At 35.2% G+C, this 22,017-nt stretch overlaps 1 protein-coding gene across 1 annotated transcript in view; it reads right to left on the bottom strand.

The window, feature by feature from the left end:
- LOC105548445 (chromosome unknown open reading frame, human C9orf84) overlaps window positions 1-22,017 on the bottom strand; it is a 110,984-nt gene that overhangs the window by 21,016 nt on the left and 67,951 nt on the right. Inside the window, exons 12-17 of the mRNA XM_011992463.1 lie at window positions 16,695-16,814; window positions 15,308-15,484; window positions 11,088-11,192; window positions 7,363-7,541; window positions 6,009-6,081; window positions 761-830 (exon numbers count right to left, since the gene is read on the bottom strand). Of these exons, the coding sequence (XP_011847853.1) occupies window positions 761-830; window positions 6,009-6,081; window positions 7,363-7,541; window positions 11,088-11,192; window positions 15,308-15,484; window positions 16,695-16,814 (724 nt within the window). The remainder of the gene's footprint in view (window positions 1-760; window positions 831-6,008; window positions 6,082-7,362; window positions 7,542-11,087; window positions 11,193-15,307; window positions 15,485-16,694; window positions 16,815-22,017) is intronic.

Below are 22,017 nucleotides of genomic sequence, written 5' to 3'. Positions count from 1 at the left end.
TAACAGGATATTATCTGGCAACTTTAAAATGGGATTTTTTTTTTTCTTAATGGGCTTCATAAGTGATTTAACAACAACAAAAAAAGATGGACACTTAAATATCATAAATTTAGCTTTCTTATCTCATAAAATCTCATAAACATTTTCAAATCTCATAAAACATACCACCTACTGTCATTAAAATTCTCTATTGCTGCTTTCTATCAGAGCAATCTAGAAGTTAAAAAGTATCTATGTCCAGTTTTTATGAGCTTCTATTTGATTTACATGTTTTTTATTATTTGGATCCCAATATTTGAAAAAAATAATTTCTATGTAAAATGAGGCAAAATAAAGAGTTTTACACAATTCAACACTTGATTTATTATTAGCAGGCCCTCACTGAAAGAATTTCTAAAGGACATCCTTCAGGAAGAAGGAGAACCCCGAAGAAAGAAGATGTAAAAAACAATGCTGAGCAAAGAAACTGGTATAAATGTACTCTAAATAGGCACTTCTGTACTACGATAACAATATCATTATTATTATTAGGGGATGTTAAAATAAGATTGAATTAAATTTCTGGACACTAATAACATATAATACACAGGACAATGATCAGAATTAAAGTGCCCTAAGTAAAGCATTTTTCAGGAAGAGGGTAGAGGCATCGCTTAATTTCAGATTTTGTTAAATTTTTAAAGTTAACTTCTAGGAAGATTTTGCTTTTCCTGTGAAACTGGTATGTTTGTTCCTCATAGATGAAGGAATGAATTTTTACCCCTTTAAAACACCTTCAGATTCCAGAAAATCTTTTCTTTCTTTTGAATGAAGGACAGTCAGTGTTAAACCTGTTGGAAAAAAAGAATGCTTTTTTCAGTGTCTTGTTCAGATACATATTTTTGGTGTGTCATATATTTCACTACCATAAGAATGAGTTAAAAATCTGTGAACAACAAAACTGCTTAAAATACAATTTGTTAGATTATTTTTCTAAGTTTAGCATATCAGAAAGTTTGAACCATAACCAATATTTCTCTTGTGTGTATACATAGAACATGGAAATTCTAAATTTATTATATAAAATAGTAACATGGATTAAAAACTTATTTTTTAATTTTTAATTTTTTTTTTTTGAGATGGAGTCTTGCTTTGTTGCCCAGGCTGGAGTTCAGTGATGTGATCTTGGCTCACTGCAATCTCCGCCTTCTGGATTGAAAGAATTGTCCTGCCTCAGCCTCCCGAGTAGCTGGGATGACAAGTGCCTGCCACTATGCCCAGCTAATTTTTGTATTTTTAGTAGAGACAGGGTTTCACCATGTTGATCAGGCTGGTCTGAAACTCCTGACCTCAAGTGAACCCCCGCCTCAGTCTCCCAAAGAGCTGGGATTACAGGCATGAGCCACCACACCCCACAAAAACTTAATTTTAAAGTAAGCAAATTAAACACTCACCAATCCTGTGCAGTTAATTTTATTTTGCTAAATATCATGGTAGATTTTATCTTTGTTCTTTAGCCAAAAATTTAAGTACATAACTAAATAAGAGACTGTATTTCAATGTAATAGGAATGCCTTTATTCTCTTTCTACTGAGTATTTAGAAGCAGAAGACTTATTGGGAACTGTTTCTTAGATTCACTCTTGCTTCTCATACTTTAAATTTCTTATTTTACTAATGTTTAAATAAAATATAATAAATTTCAAAATATTCTGTACCTATCCACACAATTTATTTTTGGTAGACATAATTGATTCAAGAATAGCTAATTTTAGTTCAAATAAATTATATACTCTATTAGTGTATTTTTTTAACCATAAAGTTGACAAAGGTGTGATATAATAATAATGAGAGTAATGGTTAATAATTTCATATAACTTTACTTGACATGACAATAGTTCTAGTAGTGATAAGAAGTGAGTACTATTTCTCTTTTATAATTCATAAGGTGATTATATTTAAATAGATTCTTCTATTTAAAACCTAATCTGGCCGGGTGCAGTGGCTCACGCCTGTAATCCTAGCACTTTGAGCGGCTGAGGCAGGTGGATCACCTGAGGTAAGGAGTTCGAGACCAGCCTGGCTAACATGGTGAAACCTTGCCTCTACTAAAAAAAAATACAAAACTAGCTGGGCGTGGTGGTGCAGGTCGGTAATTCCAGCTACTCGGGAGGGTGAGGCAGGAGAATGGCTTGAACCTGGGAGGCAGAGGTTGCCGTGAGCTGAGATCACGCCATTGTACTCCAGCCTGGGCAACAAGAGTGAAACTCAAAAAAACAAAAAACAAAATACAAAAAAAACAAACAAACCTAATCTGCTTAAATGATTGTATTAGTTATGATCCCAAAGCAGATTAATTACTTGGTGAGTGCAGTACTAGATCTTACAAACACATAGAAAACAGAACTACATTTTTACTTTCTAACACTAGGCAGAAAAGTCCTCGCCTCCAGAAACTGAGGATAACTGCCATCCTGAAAAAGAGTAAAAACATCTTCCAGTTTATAGATTCAAAATTTTTGTGTCAGTAGATATTGTTGAAATGAAGATAACAAGCTCAGCGATTACATAATACCAAATGCCAAAAGAGACAGCAGTATTCAGCATGAAACCTAGATATGCGAAACAGAGTGAGAATCTGTCAATAAAGATGACTGTAGTCAGTGATAACTTAATTGTACATTTAAAAATAAAGAGTGTAACTGAGTTGTCTGTAACTCAAGGGATAAATGCTTGAGGGGATGGATACCCCATTCTCCATCATGGGCTTATTTCACATTGCATGCTTGTATCAAAACATCTCATATACCCCATAAATTTATACACCTACTATGTACCCAGAAAAACTAAAACTGAAAAAACAAATCTGTCAGTGTATCTTCAGCAACATCAAAGGAGAAGGTGTCCCACTAAGTAGGTTTAAATATTCTTCTCTGTGGAGCAGGCATATTTCCTCAGGTTCTTCACAAAAACATTCCTTTGGTTATCCAAGTCCCTTTTATAGTGCAAATATTGCTCAGCACTTTCTTGATTTAAAAAAAAATGTTTCCAATTACCCTGATTACAGACAACTGTGGTAGTCTCAGCCCCATAATTGTTAACTATTGCTCTAACGTTTTGGTACTAGTAAGGATTTTATGAATTTGGTGGACACAAACTCATCTTCCCAGGATTGGAAAACTGAATGAAATGGTAAGATCCAAGTTTACAAATCTGGACTCTGGATACATGATAACGTTGTCAAGAAATAGCACCTTATAAGACTCTGCTTGAAAGACCTTTCCATTCTCACATGACTATAATTTAAAATATTAGTTAACTTTACTTCCTGCACTGATGAGCAGATCTATGTTGCTATATTTGTATATTTGAGTTCAATCTTTTTCACCAGTTTTAGTGTGTACTAGGTATATAGAGAGGCACTAAATGGCACATTCATTTGTTCAATAAACTTTTATCGAGTGCCTTCTATGTTGTGGGCATTTTCCTGAGTGCTAGGAATATAAATTAGGGTATGATTTGAATCCCCCAAAAGCAGATATTTTAGCGAGGAAAACAGATAAGATCATTTCTAAGGGTGATAACACCCTTATAGCCTGGGATGGGAAGTGGTGCCTTAGAAGTATGCACATAATGGCCTGAGAGCACAGAGGAAACGCATTGAAATCAAGCCTTCCTGAACAAATGTTTTAATTAACTTTTTAAAAATGTGTAGGAGTTAACTTCCTAATGAAGGGGGAAGAGTACTCTTATAGCAGGAACAGGAGGTATAAAGGCATAGAGATATGAAACAGCATGATAAATAATTTGGTAAGGTAAGAGTAAAGAACTATTTTAGGAGATGAAGATGGCAAAAGATGCAGCTTATAGAGGGAAGAGAAATGGTAACCAAACGGTGACATAGGTTGACAGTGGTATATTATTTTATTTTTAAGACTGAAGGACTTAAACATTAAGGAAAACAGTCATTAGAGAGAAAGGTTGGACTAGAAAGTAACTGATGGAACAAAGTACTTGAGACTGCAGGAGGAGATGGTATCCAAAGCACAAGTGAAAAACTGGTCTTCAAAGGGTGGTTCATTTCTATAGAGAAAAGAGGAAAGGATAAAGAACAGAGAGAAATGCAGGCAAGTCTATAAATGGTGATGGAGACAGGAGGTAGCCAATGGTCCCCCCGCGAAACCCCTCCTTAAAGCCTAAAACAGCCTGAAGGCTGAAAAACCAGACTGCCGGTCCTGGATGAAGCCCAACCTTTCATAACTGATTCTTTCTGAATAATGCCCACCTGCGCACTGGGAAGACGGGATGAGGCCTTGGGAAGTTCCTGCTGTTTGAAGGAGGGAGGATCCTGTCCTCTCCTGTTCCTGTGTGATAACCTGGGATTCAATCTGTGAGATGGGGGCCTGTTAACAGGAACTCCTCTCGCTTTGCTGAGTTTTTTCCTTTTCACCCAATAAATTCTGCTCCTCACCCTTCAAAGTGTCTGCGAGCCTAATCTTTTCTGGTCATGTGATAAGAGCCCGGTTTTTCTACAACAATGGTAGGGAAGGAAACTGAGGAGGACACTTACATGATTAATGAAAATTAGAAGGCACAATTCCCTTCCAAAAAATGAAAGGATGGGTTAACATAGTAGGAGTTTTTGGTATAGTCATTTGGAAAATAGGAGTGGAACTAAGAATATATAAAAAGATTAAGATGTCTTAAGAGCCCAGGTAAATTTAGAGGGCATGAGTTTGTAGTAGTACCAATCTATATGGCTGTGTGATTCTCTCCAATAGTGCTCAGCATCTCAGGTGTAGGAATAGAGAAGTTAAATGAATTGATTGATTCAGGATTGAGGTTTAAATGAAAAGTACAATAGAAGCATAAGACTGATTAAAGTGATGGGTCAAATCACTGAGTCTGGAAAGAAAAGGAGATGAAACAAAAAAAGTAGCTGGTAGATTATAGATCTCTAAGATGTTGAAGATCATGAAAGAGCTATAGGTATAGACAAAGAGCAATGTATCAGAATTTAAAATTCAGAGGTAGGACAGTTATGCATTATCACAAGTTCCATGGCGTAGCCAAGGAACTGAAGATGAATATAATTTTTGTTGTGGAGGCCAATGAAACTATAAGTCCAGGGTGTTGAATGAATCTTTCACATTAGGAACATTAAAGACACCTAGAATAATGACAGGACTAGAAGCGTAAAGAATACCATGAGCTAGGTACACAATTGTCCATGGATGATGGGAAATGACCAGGTGGTTAGGAGATGATGAGTGGTAGACAATGGTATGGCAATATGGCACAGTCTCAAAAGGTGGAGGAATAATGTTTTGAAAGTGATAATGGAAAGCGAGAAATGGCTTTCTCATCTCTATGAAGCATATATATGTAGAGAAAATGATTAGCTTTTATATGAGAGGAAGTAGTATCATGGAGAAAGTTGGGCTTAAGTTAAGACAAAGGAGATGAAGAATGAGAAGAGTTTGCATAACAAGCAATGGATTCTACAGCACAAAGTGGAAAGGGTTGACAGAAGGGGCAGTAGTGGGTAGAAAAGTATAGTAAGTGAGGAAAACAGACAAGAGAACTGAAGAACTGAGAGTTGAAGAAAGAATGATACTAAAATGAGAGTCCTAGTTTCAAGTCCTGATTCCCTAACTACCTGTGAGATTTGGCAAGCTACATCACCTTTAGCATGAACTTTAGTTCCTTTATTTGTAAAACCGAGTTAATAAAACCTATTCATAGAGTTGTAAGTAACTAATATTATTTAGCAACTAGTAGGCAATCAATAAAAGGTGTCAATTATTAGTAATAACAAATACATATAAACACCTTGTAGTATATTTATACTGCAAACTTATAGTCCAGATTGATTTAAAAGCTGGTTAGATCCCAATGAGTTATACACTTTCAAAGGGTGAATTTTATACTATGTTAATTATGTCTTAATTTTAAAAGCTGGTTAGATCAATACATTTTTATAAGTTCAAGCATTTGTTATCAAATGAAGCATAATTTAAAACTGCCTACCTTCTATTTTGTTAAGAATTTGAATGAGTAAATGTTTTTCACCATCTGAGTCCATTCTTATTATAATCAGTACCTAGTCAAAAATAAAAATTTCATGTATGTGTGAATGATTATTCTTTTTCACAGTTTTAATACAGTGACAAAAATAACACACTTTAATTGGTCCTATGAAACTAATGACAATAAGATTACAAAGCAAATATTTCTGTTGTAAAAGATGTCAACACTTAAACACAAGGAATATATTCTGTTAAGATCAAATATCGGTGAAGAAAATATTTCGGGGTAGGGCATTCTTAGCATTCTTCAAGTATCCCCACATATGTGACTATCAATACATAGGTTGTCTCTGTTAGTGTTAAATTCAACTCACACATTTAAATTTGTTGGAGAAAACCAGTGATCTACCGCTATATTTTCCGACTTACCATTACAGCTTTGTGGGGGAGAGGTGGGGAGAGCAAATCAGTTTCAATTTCAAATTTCTCACTTAGATTAAATTATTTTAATGACTTAAGAAAGTTATTACCCAAGAAACTATAAAGTTGTGGTTAAGAAATAGGAGGCACAGAGTGAAAAATCAGAAAAAGGCCACATAAATTTATATCTGGATTTTTAGTGTAAACCATTTGAAATGCTTTTCTGCTTGATAAGATTTTAAAAAGCTTTTTCTGTTAAAACTTCATTAATGCAATCTTTATATGCTTGATGTAGGGTAGGCAAATAATTGTGAATGTAATCCAAGGCATAAAACTAAATGTATGTTTTGGTGGAATCATATGAGATTCTGGCTCGGTATTTTAAAATAAATCATTGAGTTATATTATTATGTATATGTTCATGGACTTATATAAGTACCAGACAAAATTTCTGACAATTGGAGAACCAATCCATAGGAAAACCATGCATAATAAAAACTAAAGTTTGTTTATTTATTTATTTAGAGACAGGGTCTGGCTCTTTTTCCCAGGCTGAAGTGCAGTGGAACAATCATGGCTCACTGCAGCCTCAACCTCCTGGGGTCAAGAGATCCTCCCACCTCAACCTCCCTAATAGGTGGAACTATAGGTGCACACCACCATGCCTGGCTAATTTAAAAAATTTTTTATAGAGACAAAGTCTCACTATATTGCCCACACTGGTAAAGTATTTTTAAATTTGAGACATGAATAATGATGCAAATCATCCTTTCTATGGTTCTGATTCTGTTCTGTTACCTTATTCAAGGACTAAACCATCAAGGGACTAAGTAGTATAGACTACTTCATAATTTTAAAGTTAAATGCAAAAATGTATCTTACATCCAATTCTTACTTAAACTGATTATTTTACCTGCTTTATTCCAATACTTAACCTTAATTTGCTGTTGACTTTGCATCCAATTTAGTATCTGACATTGCAATTCTTGTATCTTGTAGTTGGTTTCAGGCTTTTTCCCCCTAATAAACTGTACAATTTCCAGCTGTCTCCAAATGTCACCCAAATGGGGGCCTAAAATGCTGTTGTAGATATCTTTTGCCTTTGATAAATATCCTATTGAAGCAAAATTAGAAAAAAAATGTCTAAGTCTTTGCTTTTAAAGAAACTCCACGGTAAAAAAGGCTGAAAGAAAATGAGTCAAAGCAGAGACAGTTAAAATTTCCTTTAATTGTTTTCTGATTTTGATCAAAGATATTGACTAATAAAAACTTTAAAACTGAGTGAAGCTTAAAAGTATGTACCACATATCTCTTTTTAAGCTATATATATATATACACATTAATATATGCTACATACTTTCTGAATATAGAACCTATCCTGCCTCCTGGCTTGTTGAATGCTATTGCACTCTTCCTAAATCCCAGGACCTATATTTACATGGAAGTCCTGTTGAAAGGCTACTTAAGTGGAATTTTCTTGGCATTTTATCTGTACAACTTTTGTACTTGATATCTGCTTATTTATGTATATCACTTAGCCTATAAGCTCTTTCAGGGTAGAACATGGGGTATTTATACATATTTAATTCATATGGCCGCTAAAACAGCAGTGCCTAATTCAGGCTCACCAAGGGCATTTTTAAACATAGACTCATCCTTGAAGATTCATATTCAGTACCTCTAGATTGTGTCCTAATGATTTCTCTCCATGTGATTCTGCTGCACAGAATTTTGTGAATTACTGCACTTGAGCACCTGGCATGGTAACTTACATAGATGAGGTGTTTAATGAATATTTGGGTAACAAATGAAATAATAAATTAAAAAAATTTAATGTCTATGTACAAGTTTTACGTATGTGTGCATATTAATTCTATTTTTATATTAAAATTGCTAGACTGATGGGCAACTTAGAGACTGACTTATGTTCTTTCTGCCTCCTCATCTTCAGACCTCCCCCTGATTCTCCATATTGCCATCAGAATTAACCTTTTGAAAAATAAATGTAATCCAGTAGCATCCCTGAAATTCTTTTGTGTAGCTTAAAGGGCTCTCCGTGATTTGGTCTTTTCTTATTTCTCCAGGCTTAGCTCCTGTTTGCCCTCTACTTTGTCCTCTTCAATCTAACTGCATGGAACTGTTGGCAACATTTCCACTGGTCCATTCCTCTGGGCTCTTAATTCTGCCTAGAATACTCTTTTATACTGTATCTACTTGGCAAACTTCTACTTATTTTTTTTAAAAACATATTCATCTTAAGGAGAGTAGTCTCCATCCTTTGTGCCACTACAATATATCTCTGTTGTAATACCTATCACATTCCATAATAAATACTGAATTTATTTCTAGGTTAAAGCCCAGAAGAGAAACTCTATTATTTGAACCTAAAACTCACTACCTTGCCAGGTTGGGAGAGGGGGCAAACTGGAAGCTAGGAGAAAACACATAATTCTGGGAGTGGGCAGGGCAGGCAGCCAGACCTCCATGGATTTTTTTTTTTTTTCCCTCTGCCATTATACAGAGAGAAAGGACAACCTAACTTGATCTTGGCTTTCAAGAGGTATAGAGAAATGAGAAAGCCCTCTACTAAAAATGTCCAAAGCAACTAGATTATTCATATGGCTTGATACCTGGAGATTAAGAAGTTCCTTTTCCAACAAGAATCTTACTTTTATAGTATTCCTTAAGGTAGATAAATAGTAATGCCAAAGTATGATTTAGTAAATGCATTTCTTAGAGGAACATAAAGAATTCAGTCCAAGTATAAATCTTTCAGTGGTCTCACTTAACTAGGGTAAATTATAGACTAAACTACTTAAAGATAAATATTGTTTAAGCCAACCTCCATAAATATTACTTCTTTTCTTTTCTTTCTTTCTTTTGAGATGGAGTTTCATTCTTTTTGCTCAGGCTGGAGTGCAATAGTGTGATCTTGGCTCACTGCAACCTCCGCCTGGGGGGTTCAAGTGATTCTCCTGCCTCAGCCTCCTGCGTAGCTGGGACTACAGGTGCGCACCACCACACCAGGCTAATTTTTGTATTTTTAGTAGAGGCAGCGTTTCACCATGTTGGCCAGGCTGGTCTTGAACTCCCGACCTCAGGTGATCCACCCACCTCAGCCTCTCAAAGTGCTGGGATTACAGGCGTGAGTCATGGTGCCCGGCCCATAAATATTATTTATTTAATCCAAGGCTTTGGTAAGTATTGAGCATACTGTACTTGTCTAGATCATGCACTTGGCCAAATATTATTACTAAACTACAGCTACCTTTAGAAAGCCCAACATGGTGCTGTTCTTTTTTTCTTCAATTAAACCACTTGAGTGTTAATACTGGACCAGGCTGTCTTATCTCCATCCTCAGACAAGTAAGGATTGGGGACTAACAACCCTACTTTACAGTACCTGAAACAAGCATAAGCTTGTAGTGTCACGTGCCCTTTTATTTAGTCACCTGACTTCATTGTGCTTCTCAGCTTCTATAAAAGATTGCTGGCTCTACAAACAGTGAGATTGGTTACTACTCATGATATTAAAACAGAATTTCAGAATCTAGAATATCTGAGATCCCACTTCTTTAGACGGAGTACGTTTATGATTCACTGCTGCTCAATAGTTACCAAACCTTGGATTAGAAAAATAATATTTATGTCTGGATCATAAATAAGAGAAAATGTCTGGGTCTTAGATCAGAGGAAATTTATTTTTACTTTATGTTTGAAATAGGTTCTAGGAACTCTAAATTATAAAACCTAATTCCATAAACATACCATTATTAAACAAGTCTAGGCTGGGTGTGGTGGCTCACGCTTGTAATCTCAGCCCTTTGGGAAGCCAAGGCGGGTGGATCACCTGAGGTCAGGAGTTCGAGACCAGCCTGGCCAACGTGGTGAAACCCTGTCTCTACTAAAAATACAAAATTAACCAGGTGTGGTGGCGGGCACCTGTAATTCCAGCTTCTTAGGGGGCTGAGGCAGGAGAATGGTTTGAACCCAGGAGGCAGAGGTTACAGGTTGCAGTGAGATCACACCTCTGCACACCTACCTGGGTAACAAAGGAAAACTCTGTCTCAAAAAAAAAAAAAAAAGTCTAAATAGTCCTGCAATAAGGGGCCTAAAGCAGTAATGTAGTAAGACAGACATTTTAATTTTGATAAGATTATAAAAAAATTCCAAAATCTTAGAAATTTACAATATGTTCAAAATAGTTTGATTTTTATTACCCAAGTAATTCATATGCTAATATAGACATGACTAAAAAAGAAATTACAAAAGATCTTACTCCTTATAGTTATATTTTACATAACAAAGATTCAAAGCCACAAACATGCAATAAGGACCCAAAATGTTTATGGCAAAATGTCAAATCTCACATTAAAAAGTCATGCATGATAATGATTATACAATCAAATCTGCTAGATTAGAGAATCCTAAACCTATTTTTCTAGGTGATGATAGTGTTAAGGACAGTTTCTTTTAATGAATACAAGCAGAATAAAATGTATATATCTCATTAGAATTATGTTAAAATGTATGTAATGCTTAGTATAATAGAAAAGAAGGCTACATCATTTCTTATAAGGTGCATCTTTTTCAGAAAAGTAAGTTATTTCATGAAATATGTAATAGGAAGAAAAGGGGAAATAAAATATTCCCCACCAACCCAATGCTGTGTCCAAGCTGCATGTTAAAAGGACATCTCTAATTGTTACCAGAAGATGTAAGAGAGCGGCATGCTTGAAAGTCATTTCTCTTTCATCAGTTGTACCTAAGTAAGCAAAAATACATTTTAAAACATAGACTATATATTACAGTTTTAGAATATGTATCAGAATCTGCCTAATAATGGGAGCTAACATTTATTATTGAGTGCTTACTATATGCCAGGCTGTATATAAGTTGCCTATTTCATTGAATCCATAACAATAATCCTATCAGACAAGTTTATTATGATCCAAATTTTATGAAAAAGGAAATAGTATTAATGCGGTTAAGTAACTGTCCAAGGTCAGTTAGTGAGTAAATGGTAGAGCTGTCATTTAAACTCAGCTAACCTGAGAATTCATGCCCTTGTTGCTTCCAAAGAATATTCAGTTATTTCTACTCCTGTTGGGAAAAACAGTCAACGATTCCCAGATATGAAACAAGAATAAAAATAAATTCATAACTTGCCAACTGGTTAAGATAAAAGTAGAGGATCATAACATGAAGAAATACCTTGAAATGGAGGTAGACACCTAGGAATATTCATTTAAAGTTATAACTCAAACAAAAGATAAACTCACAGGGACAGGCTAATTGCCTACTTGTGTTCCATTTAGTTCCAGAGCTTTTTGGATGATAGATTGGATTTTTTTGCATATAAAAGTGAGACCAAGAAGATGGGATTCTAGACCCCCTGCCCCAATTCAACCAGAGAAGCTCTACTTTTCTTTTTCATGTATTGGGATCTCATGAAATATTTATTTGAACAAAGAATTCTGCTAAAAAGTTTGCAAATTGATGATCTATTCAATGAAGATCAAGGCCAATCTGTAGTAGGGAATTAAGAGGCAACAGGAAAGCCAATTATGGGTAGTATATTCAGCCCCTAGAAGGACTTGTGGGAACAAGTCAATCATGACCTGCAAGAGATGAGAATAGGGCAGAGAAAACATATTTGGGGAACTAGAAATGTAAAAATGCTTGGAAAATGGAGTACAGACTAGGAAACTAGTTTGGGAAATGATCTGACTTCTTTTAATCTAGGTTTACTTAGTCGTTACTTGTAGGCTTAGTTTTATGTCAATTCCAGGGCCAATGAAAGAATATTAAGTATAACAACTATTCACTTGCTTGGGATTAATGCAATATTGTTCCAATTAGATACCCAAAACCATGTCCCTTTTTTGTCCTCCATTATACTTCATACATACTTATGCTGTATATTTTATAATAGTCATCATTCTGCTCAATGATGTTCAAAGCCTTTAGAAGCTCAACCCATATTCAGCTAATGTAAAACCTGAGAATTACAGGACTGAAACTATATCCAGAAGATGAGTTTTTATTTATGTAAGTCTTGTCTTCTTTCATAAAGGCCAGTTTGCTGACAATTGTTTTTCTATCCAGTAGAATCATTGCCAGAATGCCAGCTCCCCAAAGTGTTGATCTTGATGCCTTTCTGTGGCTCAGGTATTTCAAGTAGTAAACTATGGATTAACACCTTCCTCTCAGATCAAGTATTCTATCTAAGTAATACTACTGTGACCTCAAGGTTTTGGTGACTAAAATGTTGTTCCCCTCAAAGACTGGGCACTCTATATGGAATAAGATTAGATTCAACTTTCTTTTCATTTGTAAAAGAGAGTTAACCTTTAAAAAATATATAGGACATCTAAGTTTAATGAATTTAGAAAACAGACTTTAAAAACAAATTAAGTAGATTCCAGGTAAGATGGAGTAAGTACACTCCACCTTGTCTCTTCCATTGAACACAACTATAAACACAAAACAGAATACATGAAACAGCTATCTAAAAACTCTAGAAGTAAATGGTAACAAGTGGACTGGGGAAGGAGATCAGATTTCAAAATGCCACCAAACAAGTGGTGAGTTTCCTATTTTTTCTGCTTCTGGTATTTACTGGCCTACACTAAAGCAGCCCAAGGCCCACAAGTGATTACCACCATGTGGACAGAAAGAGCTCCAAGAGAAGTCCTCATTTTGTCTAATATAGAAAACTAGGTTGATGTTTTTTGCTTTCAGAATTTTCAAAATGTTACTCATTGTCTTTTCATTTATATTATTTATGTCAAAAACTCTCATGTCACCCTTATCTTTGTTTCCTGCATGTGGCATGTGTTTTTTTCCTCTGGTTCCTCCTACAGTTCTCTTTTTATTATTGGTTTTGAGTAATTTGATTATGTGAACCCTCTTTGTGTCTCTTGTATTAAGTGTTCATTGAGATGTTTGCATCTGTGGGTTTGTAGTTTTCATTACGTTTAGAAAGATTTCAGTCATTATTTCTTCAAATATTTTTTCCATTTACTCTCTTTTCTCCTCTCTTTTGAGAATGCTAATTACAGTATGTTAGGCTACTTTAAGTTGTTCCACAGCCTACTGATGCTCTTTTATTTCTTTTTCATTCTTTCGTGCTTTACAGTTTTTGCAGAGTGACTGTTTCTATTGCTATGCTTTCAAGTTTACTAATTTTTTCTTCTGCAATATTTAATCTGCCATTAATCACACCCACTATATTTTTCATCTCATGCATTGTAGTTTAGTCTCTAGAAGTTTGATCTAGGTCTTTTTAAAAGTCTTTAACTTTTCAAGCATACAGAAAACAGTAATAAGAAGTTTTAGTGTCCTTTTCTGGTCATTCTAATGTCTTTGTTGATTCTGGGTTTGTTTTGATTTATTATTCTCATTATGGGTTGTACTTTCCTGCCTCTTTGTATACTTCATGATCTTATTGGATGCTAGACATTATGACTGTTACCTTGTTGGGTATTCTTGTATTCGTATCAATCCTCTTGTGCTTTATGATGGGATGCCGCTAAGTTCCTTGGAAGTAGTTTGATCCTTGGGGTGTTGCTTTGTGATTTGTTAGGCAGGTTCAGAGCAGTGCTAAGTCTAGGGATAATTATCCCCCACTACTGAGGCAAGATTTTTCTGAGTACTCTCCTTAATCCTCTATGAATTACGAGTTTTTCTAGTCTAGCTGGTAGGAACAGCCATTATTCCTTCCCTGTGTGAATACAGCATAGTAGTCCCCCTAGTCCTTTCAGATGGTTTGTTTCTCCAACTCCAGGTAGTTTCCTCACATATATTCTTTGTTTGTTTGTTTTTGTTTTTGTTTTGAGATGGAGTCTCACTCTGTTGCCCAGGCTGGAATGCAGTGGTGTGACCTCAGCTCACTGCAACCTCTGCCTCCCAGGTTCAAGCGATTCTCCTGCCTCAGCCTTCCAAGTAGCCAGGATTACAGGTGCCCGCAACCACACCAGGCTAATTATTGTATTTTTAGTAGAGATGGGGTTTCACCATGTTGGCCAGGCTGGTCTCGAACTCCTGACCTCAGATGATCCGCCTGCCTCGGCCTCCCAAAGTGCTGGGATTACAGGCATGAGTCACTGCGCCTGGCCACCTCACATATATTCTTTGATCAATCATCTGCTGAATACTCGAGGGAGAGGCTCTGCACAATTCTATACTCTCTGTGTGAAGCTCTCTGCTGTCTAACATTCTATTTTGAACTCTTGTCTGTCTTGGTCTCCCTGGACTCTTACCTCCTGTCTCCTCAACTTAAATTGTCCACCAGGCTCTGCCTCAGGTAACTCTCCCTACACCTTGGCCTGGCAATTCTTTCAAGACAGGTAGCTTGGGTAATGGTAGGGCTCATTTCACTCATTTCCTCTCTCTCAGGAACCACTGTTCTTCATTGCCTGATGTCCAGGGTCTTAAAAACTGGTTTTATGTATTTTGTCTTTGTCTTTTTTGTTGTTATTTCTGGTAGGAGGGTAAATCTAGTCCCTGTTACTCCATCTTGGTGGAAATAAAAAGTCTAGGATTGACTTTAATTAATCTAGTTTTTGACCTTTTTTGGGAGGAGACTGAATGGTTCATATGCTGACAATAATAAAGTTAGTTTCTGCAATAGGAATCTGTCAAGTAATATATGTCAATTAGGAGCTTCACTAAGAAGTAATGCCAGGTGATATTTCTTACCTTTTTCTCTGCTTAGCTGATCCTCCAGTATTGATTTGGCTGGGTATCATAAGCTGAATTATAGTCATGCCATCATCTATGACTAATTTCTGAACCTTCTATACCCAATTTGTACTAATTTGATACAATAATTTCTAAACATCTTTTTTAAATAATGTGACTTTTAGTTGCACTCACCTTGGTGAACAGCATCACTTACTACTTTTTCTTGTTCCTTTAAGAGAAACCTTGTTTGGTCAAAAATAACAGTGGCAAATTTCCAATTAGCAGTAGGGAGAGTACAGGAGGATACAAGATTTTTTAAGATAGGAGAAGCTGCTGCTTCAAGGAGGCAAAATGCTTGGCACTGGCTATCTGCAAAAATAAAAGCATTAATGGCAGTGTTTTAATAAAGATGGTATGCTCATTTTGATAAAAGTTATTTCGTGGAAATCTGAATTTCTATCTGAATTATTTTCTGAGTTAAAAATAATGAGATTGTATAAAAACTTATTTTAAGATATTTATTCTAAATAAACTAATAAAAACAAACATGGAATTATATCATTTTATGGCTATATTATTTATTTATTTATTGAGACAGAGTCTTGCTCTGTCACCAGGCTGGAGTGTAGTGGCGCCATCTCGGCTCACTGCAACCTCCGCCTCCCGAGTTCAAGCTATTCTCCTGCCTCAGCCTCCTGAGTAGCTGGGACTATAGGCAGACACCACCACACCCAGCTAATTTTTGCATTTTTAGTAGCGATGGGGTTTCACCATATTGTCCAGGATGATCTCTATCTCTTGACCTCATGATCCGCCCACCTCGGCCTCCCAAAGTGCTGGAATTACAGGCGTGAGCCACTGCGCCCGGCCTTTATTATTTATTAGAGAGGGTTTATTCCATAATTAACTTGACATGGCAAATATAAATACCCATATAAAGAGAACTGCATTTTTTTCTTTGCCATTCTCCACTATTAGCATACAATCTTAAGCCAAACAATGAAAAATTTTTCCAGTTATCACTAGAATAACATTATTTAAAGATTGGCATAATCATCTAGAGACCAAAAGAATGAAAAGATATTTGAGAACCTGGGTCATATTTCCTTATTGATTTTAATAATGAATCTGATGTTCTTAAGCAGGCTGTTCTTTAGGAGTCAAAGAATACTCTTCTTTATAGCATAACAAAAAAATCAATATAGGAATCAATAGTAACTTATTTACATCACTCTGATAGCAAGTAAGAGAAGAGAGAGAGCATGATTAGCAGTTCATTTTCCAGACTGGGCAGAAGAGTCCAAGGAGGTACAGTTGTTCTGATTGATATAGGGAAGTAGCAGCAGTTTAAATGAAAGAAGAAATAACACTTGAGTCACTTGGGTAAGGCAATGGGGAGAGGCAGGGGCAGTGAACAGGGCATTCTAGGTCGGGATATAACTTGAAAGTAGGAGTGGAATGAAGAAATACCTGAAACAAGTGAAGAAAGTGACATGGAAAATGAGGTATGTCCTAGCTATCTAGGAAAGGGCTTTCAAACTAAGCAAATCTGAATGCATTTTAAAAGCATATAACATACCTGACGCTTGAATTTCAATGACATTATCTGTTCCCCTTTCCTGATTTATTTCCTCCGGGGTTTTATTAACATGAACAATAGGACTTTCTTCTTGAAGTGTCAAAGAACATGCTTCTTTATCTTGAAATTCCAATAAAAAATATAAATTTTTGTTGTTCAAGAGGAACTTAATGTTGTTTTACCTTAATTTTTAAAAATATGATAACAGTTGTTAAATTTCTTCATTGAAACACATCACTATTAAAGTGAACAACTATTCAGATCAATGGACCTAACACTGCTAGGTAGGAAGATGAATGGCAAAAATGGAAAAAAACTTTGATATCAGATCAGCATTTTGAGCTCAGTTCTGACTCAGTTTCCTCATATGTAAAATATGGGTAAATATATCTGCTTTAAATACCAAGTGCAGTTTCTGACACAGAAGGTATGTACTGTTCTACTTAATTTCTCTGTGACTCTCCACATACCCTTTCTTCTATTACTAACCCTCTCCTCTGCCCCAAACCTTCCCTATTTCCATCTTTTTCTAACCAGGCCAATTCTTTTTCTTTTCTTTTTTTTTAAGACAGGGTCTCCCTCTGTCACCCAGGCTGGGGTGCATTGGTATGATCAGGGCTCACTGCAGCCTTGACCTCTTGGGCTCAAGCAATCCTCCCACCTCAGCCTCCCAAGTAGCTGGGAGCACAGGCATGCACAACCATCCTAGGCTAATTTATTTTTTAAATTTATTATTATTATTATTATTATAGAGAGAGGGTCTCCCTGTGTTGTCCAGGCTGGTCTCAAACTCCTGGGCTCAAGGGATCTGCCTACCCAAAGTGGTGGGATTACAGGCATGAGCTACCACGCCTGACCTGGGCCTAGTTTTACTGCTGTACCCTGCAGGTCTCAGGCATCTTCTATAAAAAGTCATATGTAACTGCCCATCCTACTTCCAGGCCAGTAAAGGGCTCCGCCCTTTGTTTCTTTAGCACTCTGTGAAGACTTCTCTACTGGTACTCACCACATTGAATTGAAATGATCTATCTGCATATCTGACCTGCTCTATTATGCTGTGAGCTTCTCAAGGTCAGCAACAGCATCATATTTATCTCTAATATATAATTTAGTGCCAGGCACAAAGTATCTAATAAACGTTAGTTTTCTTTCTGTCCTAGGTATTATAGAGGATTTCTTCTTTCCTAAGCATTATGGAGGATTTACACACAAACACATAAAAATGCAGTTATTTTAACCATATAGTAGTATTATCCATCAGTAATACGATTACAAAACAATTCCAGAAACATGTTAACATCTTTAAATACATGGTTAAAAATATAATAATGGACTATATTCTATACTGGATTAATAATGCTACTTTCAAGTAATACTTTCAATTAACCATAAATAATCAGAATAGATATGATCAAATAATATTAATTATTAAACTTTTTGAGGGGGTCTAAGAATTTATAATATTTCTTGCCCCTGAATTAACTGTAAAATAAGACAAAAAGTAAAATATACGCCAAAATATTACCTCTATTACTATTAAAGGCTAAGTTGGGGAATAGAATTTAGTTTTAGAGTCAAATGAGCTTGCTAACTAAACACCAGAATTAGACAGTTACCCACCCAGTCCTAGGGTATGCTGGACTAGGATAGGATACCCCACTGGGTCCAGGAAGGGTGGGGGAAGTCAGGGGCACTGCCCAGGAAAGAGTCATGACATAGAAAAACCAAGGAGAATTCCTGTTCTTCCTGGGCAACCATTCCCACAACTTATGTCCAATTTATTATTTTGACTTTACAATTCAGATCATTCTTTCTGTCTCCTCTGGAGAGATGTATAAAAAGGCAAAGAGGCCAGGAACCTAACACTTAATTGAGGAAACATCAGGAGTACAGAAGCATTCCCTCCATAACATTCATGTTCCTTTAATTGTTTAGTAAATGAATGGCTAATTTTTTTAATAAGAAAAGATAAAATAATATTTAAAGATTTCAGAATTTTGTGATCTTTCCTATTTTATTCTTTTTTACATTTTCCTCCTTTCTTGCTGCTTTCCCTCACTTTCTGTTGATAATATACCCTATCATAAGCCATTATCACCACTATGGCAACCAGAAAAAGATGTCAGTGTTAATTTTGGTGTGGATTCCTTTTTTGCACCAAATATAAATAGGATCAGAAAACATGAACAAATCTGACAATAACAAATCTTTGAAAAATTCCTATTTTTTTATGACATTTATACAATAATTATTTATATTTTGCTTATTTTTATGCAGAAGTGATGCTTCAATTATGGTCCAAATATTGGTTAGAAAAAGCTCAGTTACATACAGAACTGTCATCTGGCAAGGTAAGTTATAAGGTGGCCAAAATATTACATAAAAAGAAACTTTAAGTTGAATATGTAGAAATAGAAAAGATCACAGAATTCTGAAATCTTTAAATATTATTCTGCATTTTTACCACGAAAAATGCACTGATTGACACAGTAATATTACTTTTTAAAAAATGACAGCTCACCATAACCTCAAACTCCTGGGCTAAGGCATCTGCCCACCTCAGCCTCCTGAGTAGCTGAGATCACATGTGTGTGCCACCACACTCGGCTAATTTTAGAGATAGGGTCTCATTATGTTGCTCAGGCTGGTCTCAAACTCTTGGCCTCAAACAATCCTCCTGCCTCAGCCTTCCAAAGTTCTGGGATTAGAGGTGTGAGCCCCAGTAATATTACTTTAAGCAGATTTATAAAAGGTTGTCACATCTTTTAGAAAAATAAATATAACCATCATGACATTAAGAACTGAAGATCTTTTGTCTATTAATAGTATATGAGACTGTAAGACCTAACTGTCTCTGAGTCACATAAATATTTTTGTATTCTTTAACTGTGAAATGGGGTAATACTACCTACTTTGATTTCTCAACAAAGTTTCTAAACAGAACAAATATGACAATACATGTAAAAGTGCTTTATAAAGCATAAAGATACCTGTATTTATGATAATATTATTAACCTTATGAAGAAAGAAAGAATAGGATTTATCAAACAAATTGATCATTAGAAAATATTTCTGGTGTTTCTGAGTGTAACGATATATAAATATTGAAAGTTTCCAATGTCCCTAGTCATTAGGTTGAAATGTGTACTGAAATTTAGGAATAAACTGAATGTGTACTGAAATTTAGGAATAAACAATAGCAGCCAATAAATAAATAAATATATTGTGTATTTATTTCATCAGGGTAACCTATGTCAAACTTATTCTGGAATGCCTATTTTATTTTTATGGGAAGTAAAATGACATATTATATTACCTTTGATGTGGCTGTAAGCAGTGAATATAAGACAGTTACAACTCACACAGAAACTGTTAGGTAATGTTAGAAAGAGTAATACACAATGAAGTAGGCAGAGAAAATTTTCTTTCAAGTACACATAAAAATATGATTTAAAATACTGAGACAGGACTGATAGCTGAAAGAGAAAAAAGAATGGCAGAATTGACCAACAAAAGTTAGAAATACTATGAATTTCTAAGGCCATGTCATAGAAAGCAAGTTTTATAAATAGTGGCTTTTGTTACAAATTCAAATGCATTTTTAGGTTTTTTGAAAAATACATATCTATATCTAAATCATGCCTATATATCCATATCTATCTGTATACAAGAAGTATCAAGAATCAATGACATTTTCCTTGACTATGAAAAATAATATAATTTTATCTAGAAGAACTTTATCTCCTGGCCTTCTATAATAAATTATGTGCTTAGCCTTTGAGCCTACCATATCTATGGCAAAACATTATTAAATTACCTACCATGTTTTCCATCACTGTTTGTGACTTCAGTCTTTGAGGTGCAAGTCTTATATTTATTTCGCAGCATAATAAAGTCACTCAAAAGGTCCAAATCATTCTCTTGTTTTTTACCATGTTCAAAAGATGCTTTTTTAATTATTGAAGAGGAAGATGATTTAACAGATGGTCCTGTGCAGTCAAGTTCAAAGTGATCTTCATTTTCTTTCTTTTGGATTATTCTATTTACTGGTTCTTGGTCATTCTTTGTTTTTTCTTCTTTTGCTGCTCTTTTGTCAGAGAAATATTCATCAGAAAAACATAGATCTGGTACTTCTTTTGCCAGAGATGGACTCTTTTGTGGAAGTGATAAATGATCATTTGTAGATTTTTCATCAATAAGTGCAATAGGTGAAGAATGACTTTTATGTTCTAAACATGCTGGAAACAGAAAATAAAAAATACACAAATAACCTCCACACCTAAACGAATGTTCTATTAGGTATTTGAATAACTTTTAGTTGTGGTTTCTTATTAGTGTAATTTGATCTTTACGAGTACTTTGTTTATTGCTTTGAAAATCAATTTTTGGTCTGAATAAAATAAATTTTTTAAAAGGATCAAAATTTAGCACCCTTTTTCTTACTGTAGGAGCTAGTTTACCAAGCAAAGAAGAAATTCCAGTAAAGCCCTTTTGTTGATAGGCTTATGAGTCATAGCCTTGGAGGTAACAGTTACTCTATGTGTCAAACACTTACCTACCAGGCAAGCCACAGTGGAAAAAAATACTTGCAATACTATAACTGACAAAGACAAAGGACTGTATCCAAAATATATAAAGAACTCTTATAACTCTATATTTAAAAAGGAACCCAACTAAAAATTTGGCAAAAGACTTGAACAATAGTTCACATAAGATATGCATATTCTACAAAATAGATGAATCTTGAAAACATGCTAAGTGAAAGAAGCATCACAAAAGGCCACATATTGTATGATTTCATTTATATAAAATGTCCAGAAAAGGCAAATCTATAGAGAGAGAACAGTGGTTCCAGAGCTGAGTAAAAGAGGGAGTGACCACTAACGGGTACAGGATTTCTTTTGGGGATGGTAAAAGTTTTCTAAAATGGTTTGCGGTGATGACTGCACAACTCTGGGCTTATACTAAAAACCATGGAATGGTGTACTTTAAATGAGTCAATTGTATGGTATGTGAGATGTATCTTGATAAAGCTGTTACAGGAATACTTCAGAGATATTGTGGGTTCAGTTCTGGACCATCATAATAAAGTAAATATGTTAAAGTGAGTCACGCAAATGTTTTGATTTCCCAGTACATATAAAATTATATTTACACTATACTGCAATGTATTGTGCACAATAGCATTATGTCTAAACAAACAAGTACATACTTTAATTTTAAAATACTTTATTGCCCAAAAATGCTAGTGATCATCTGAGCCTTTAGCAAGTCATAAACTTTTTGCTAAGGGTCGGGTGTCTTTGTTTTTTTTCTTTTTGAG

This window comes from Mandrillus leucophaeus, unplaced genomic scaffold (genome assembly GCF_000951045.1).
Source record: "Mandrillus leucophaeus isolate KB7577 unplaced genomic scaffold, Mleu.le_1.0 Scaffold410, whole genome shotgun sequence".
Classification (NCBI taxonomy): domain Eukaryota; kingdom Metazoa; phylum Chordata; class Mammalia; order Primates; family Cercopithecidae; genus Mandrillus; species Mandrillus leucophaeus.
This window is presented reverse-complemented; position numbering and strand designations above follow the sequence as displayed.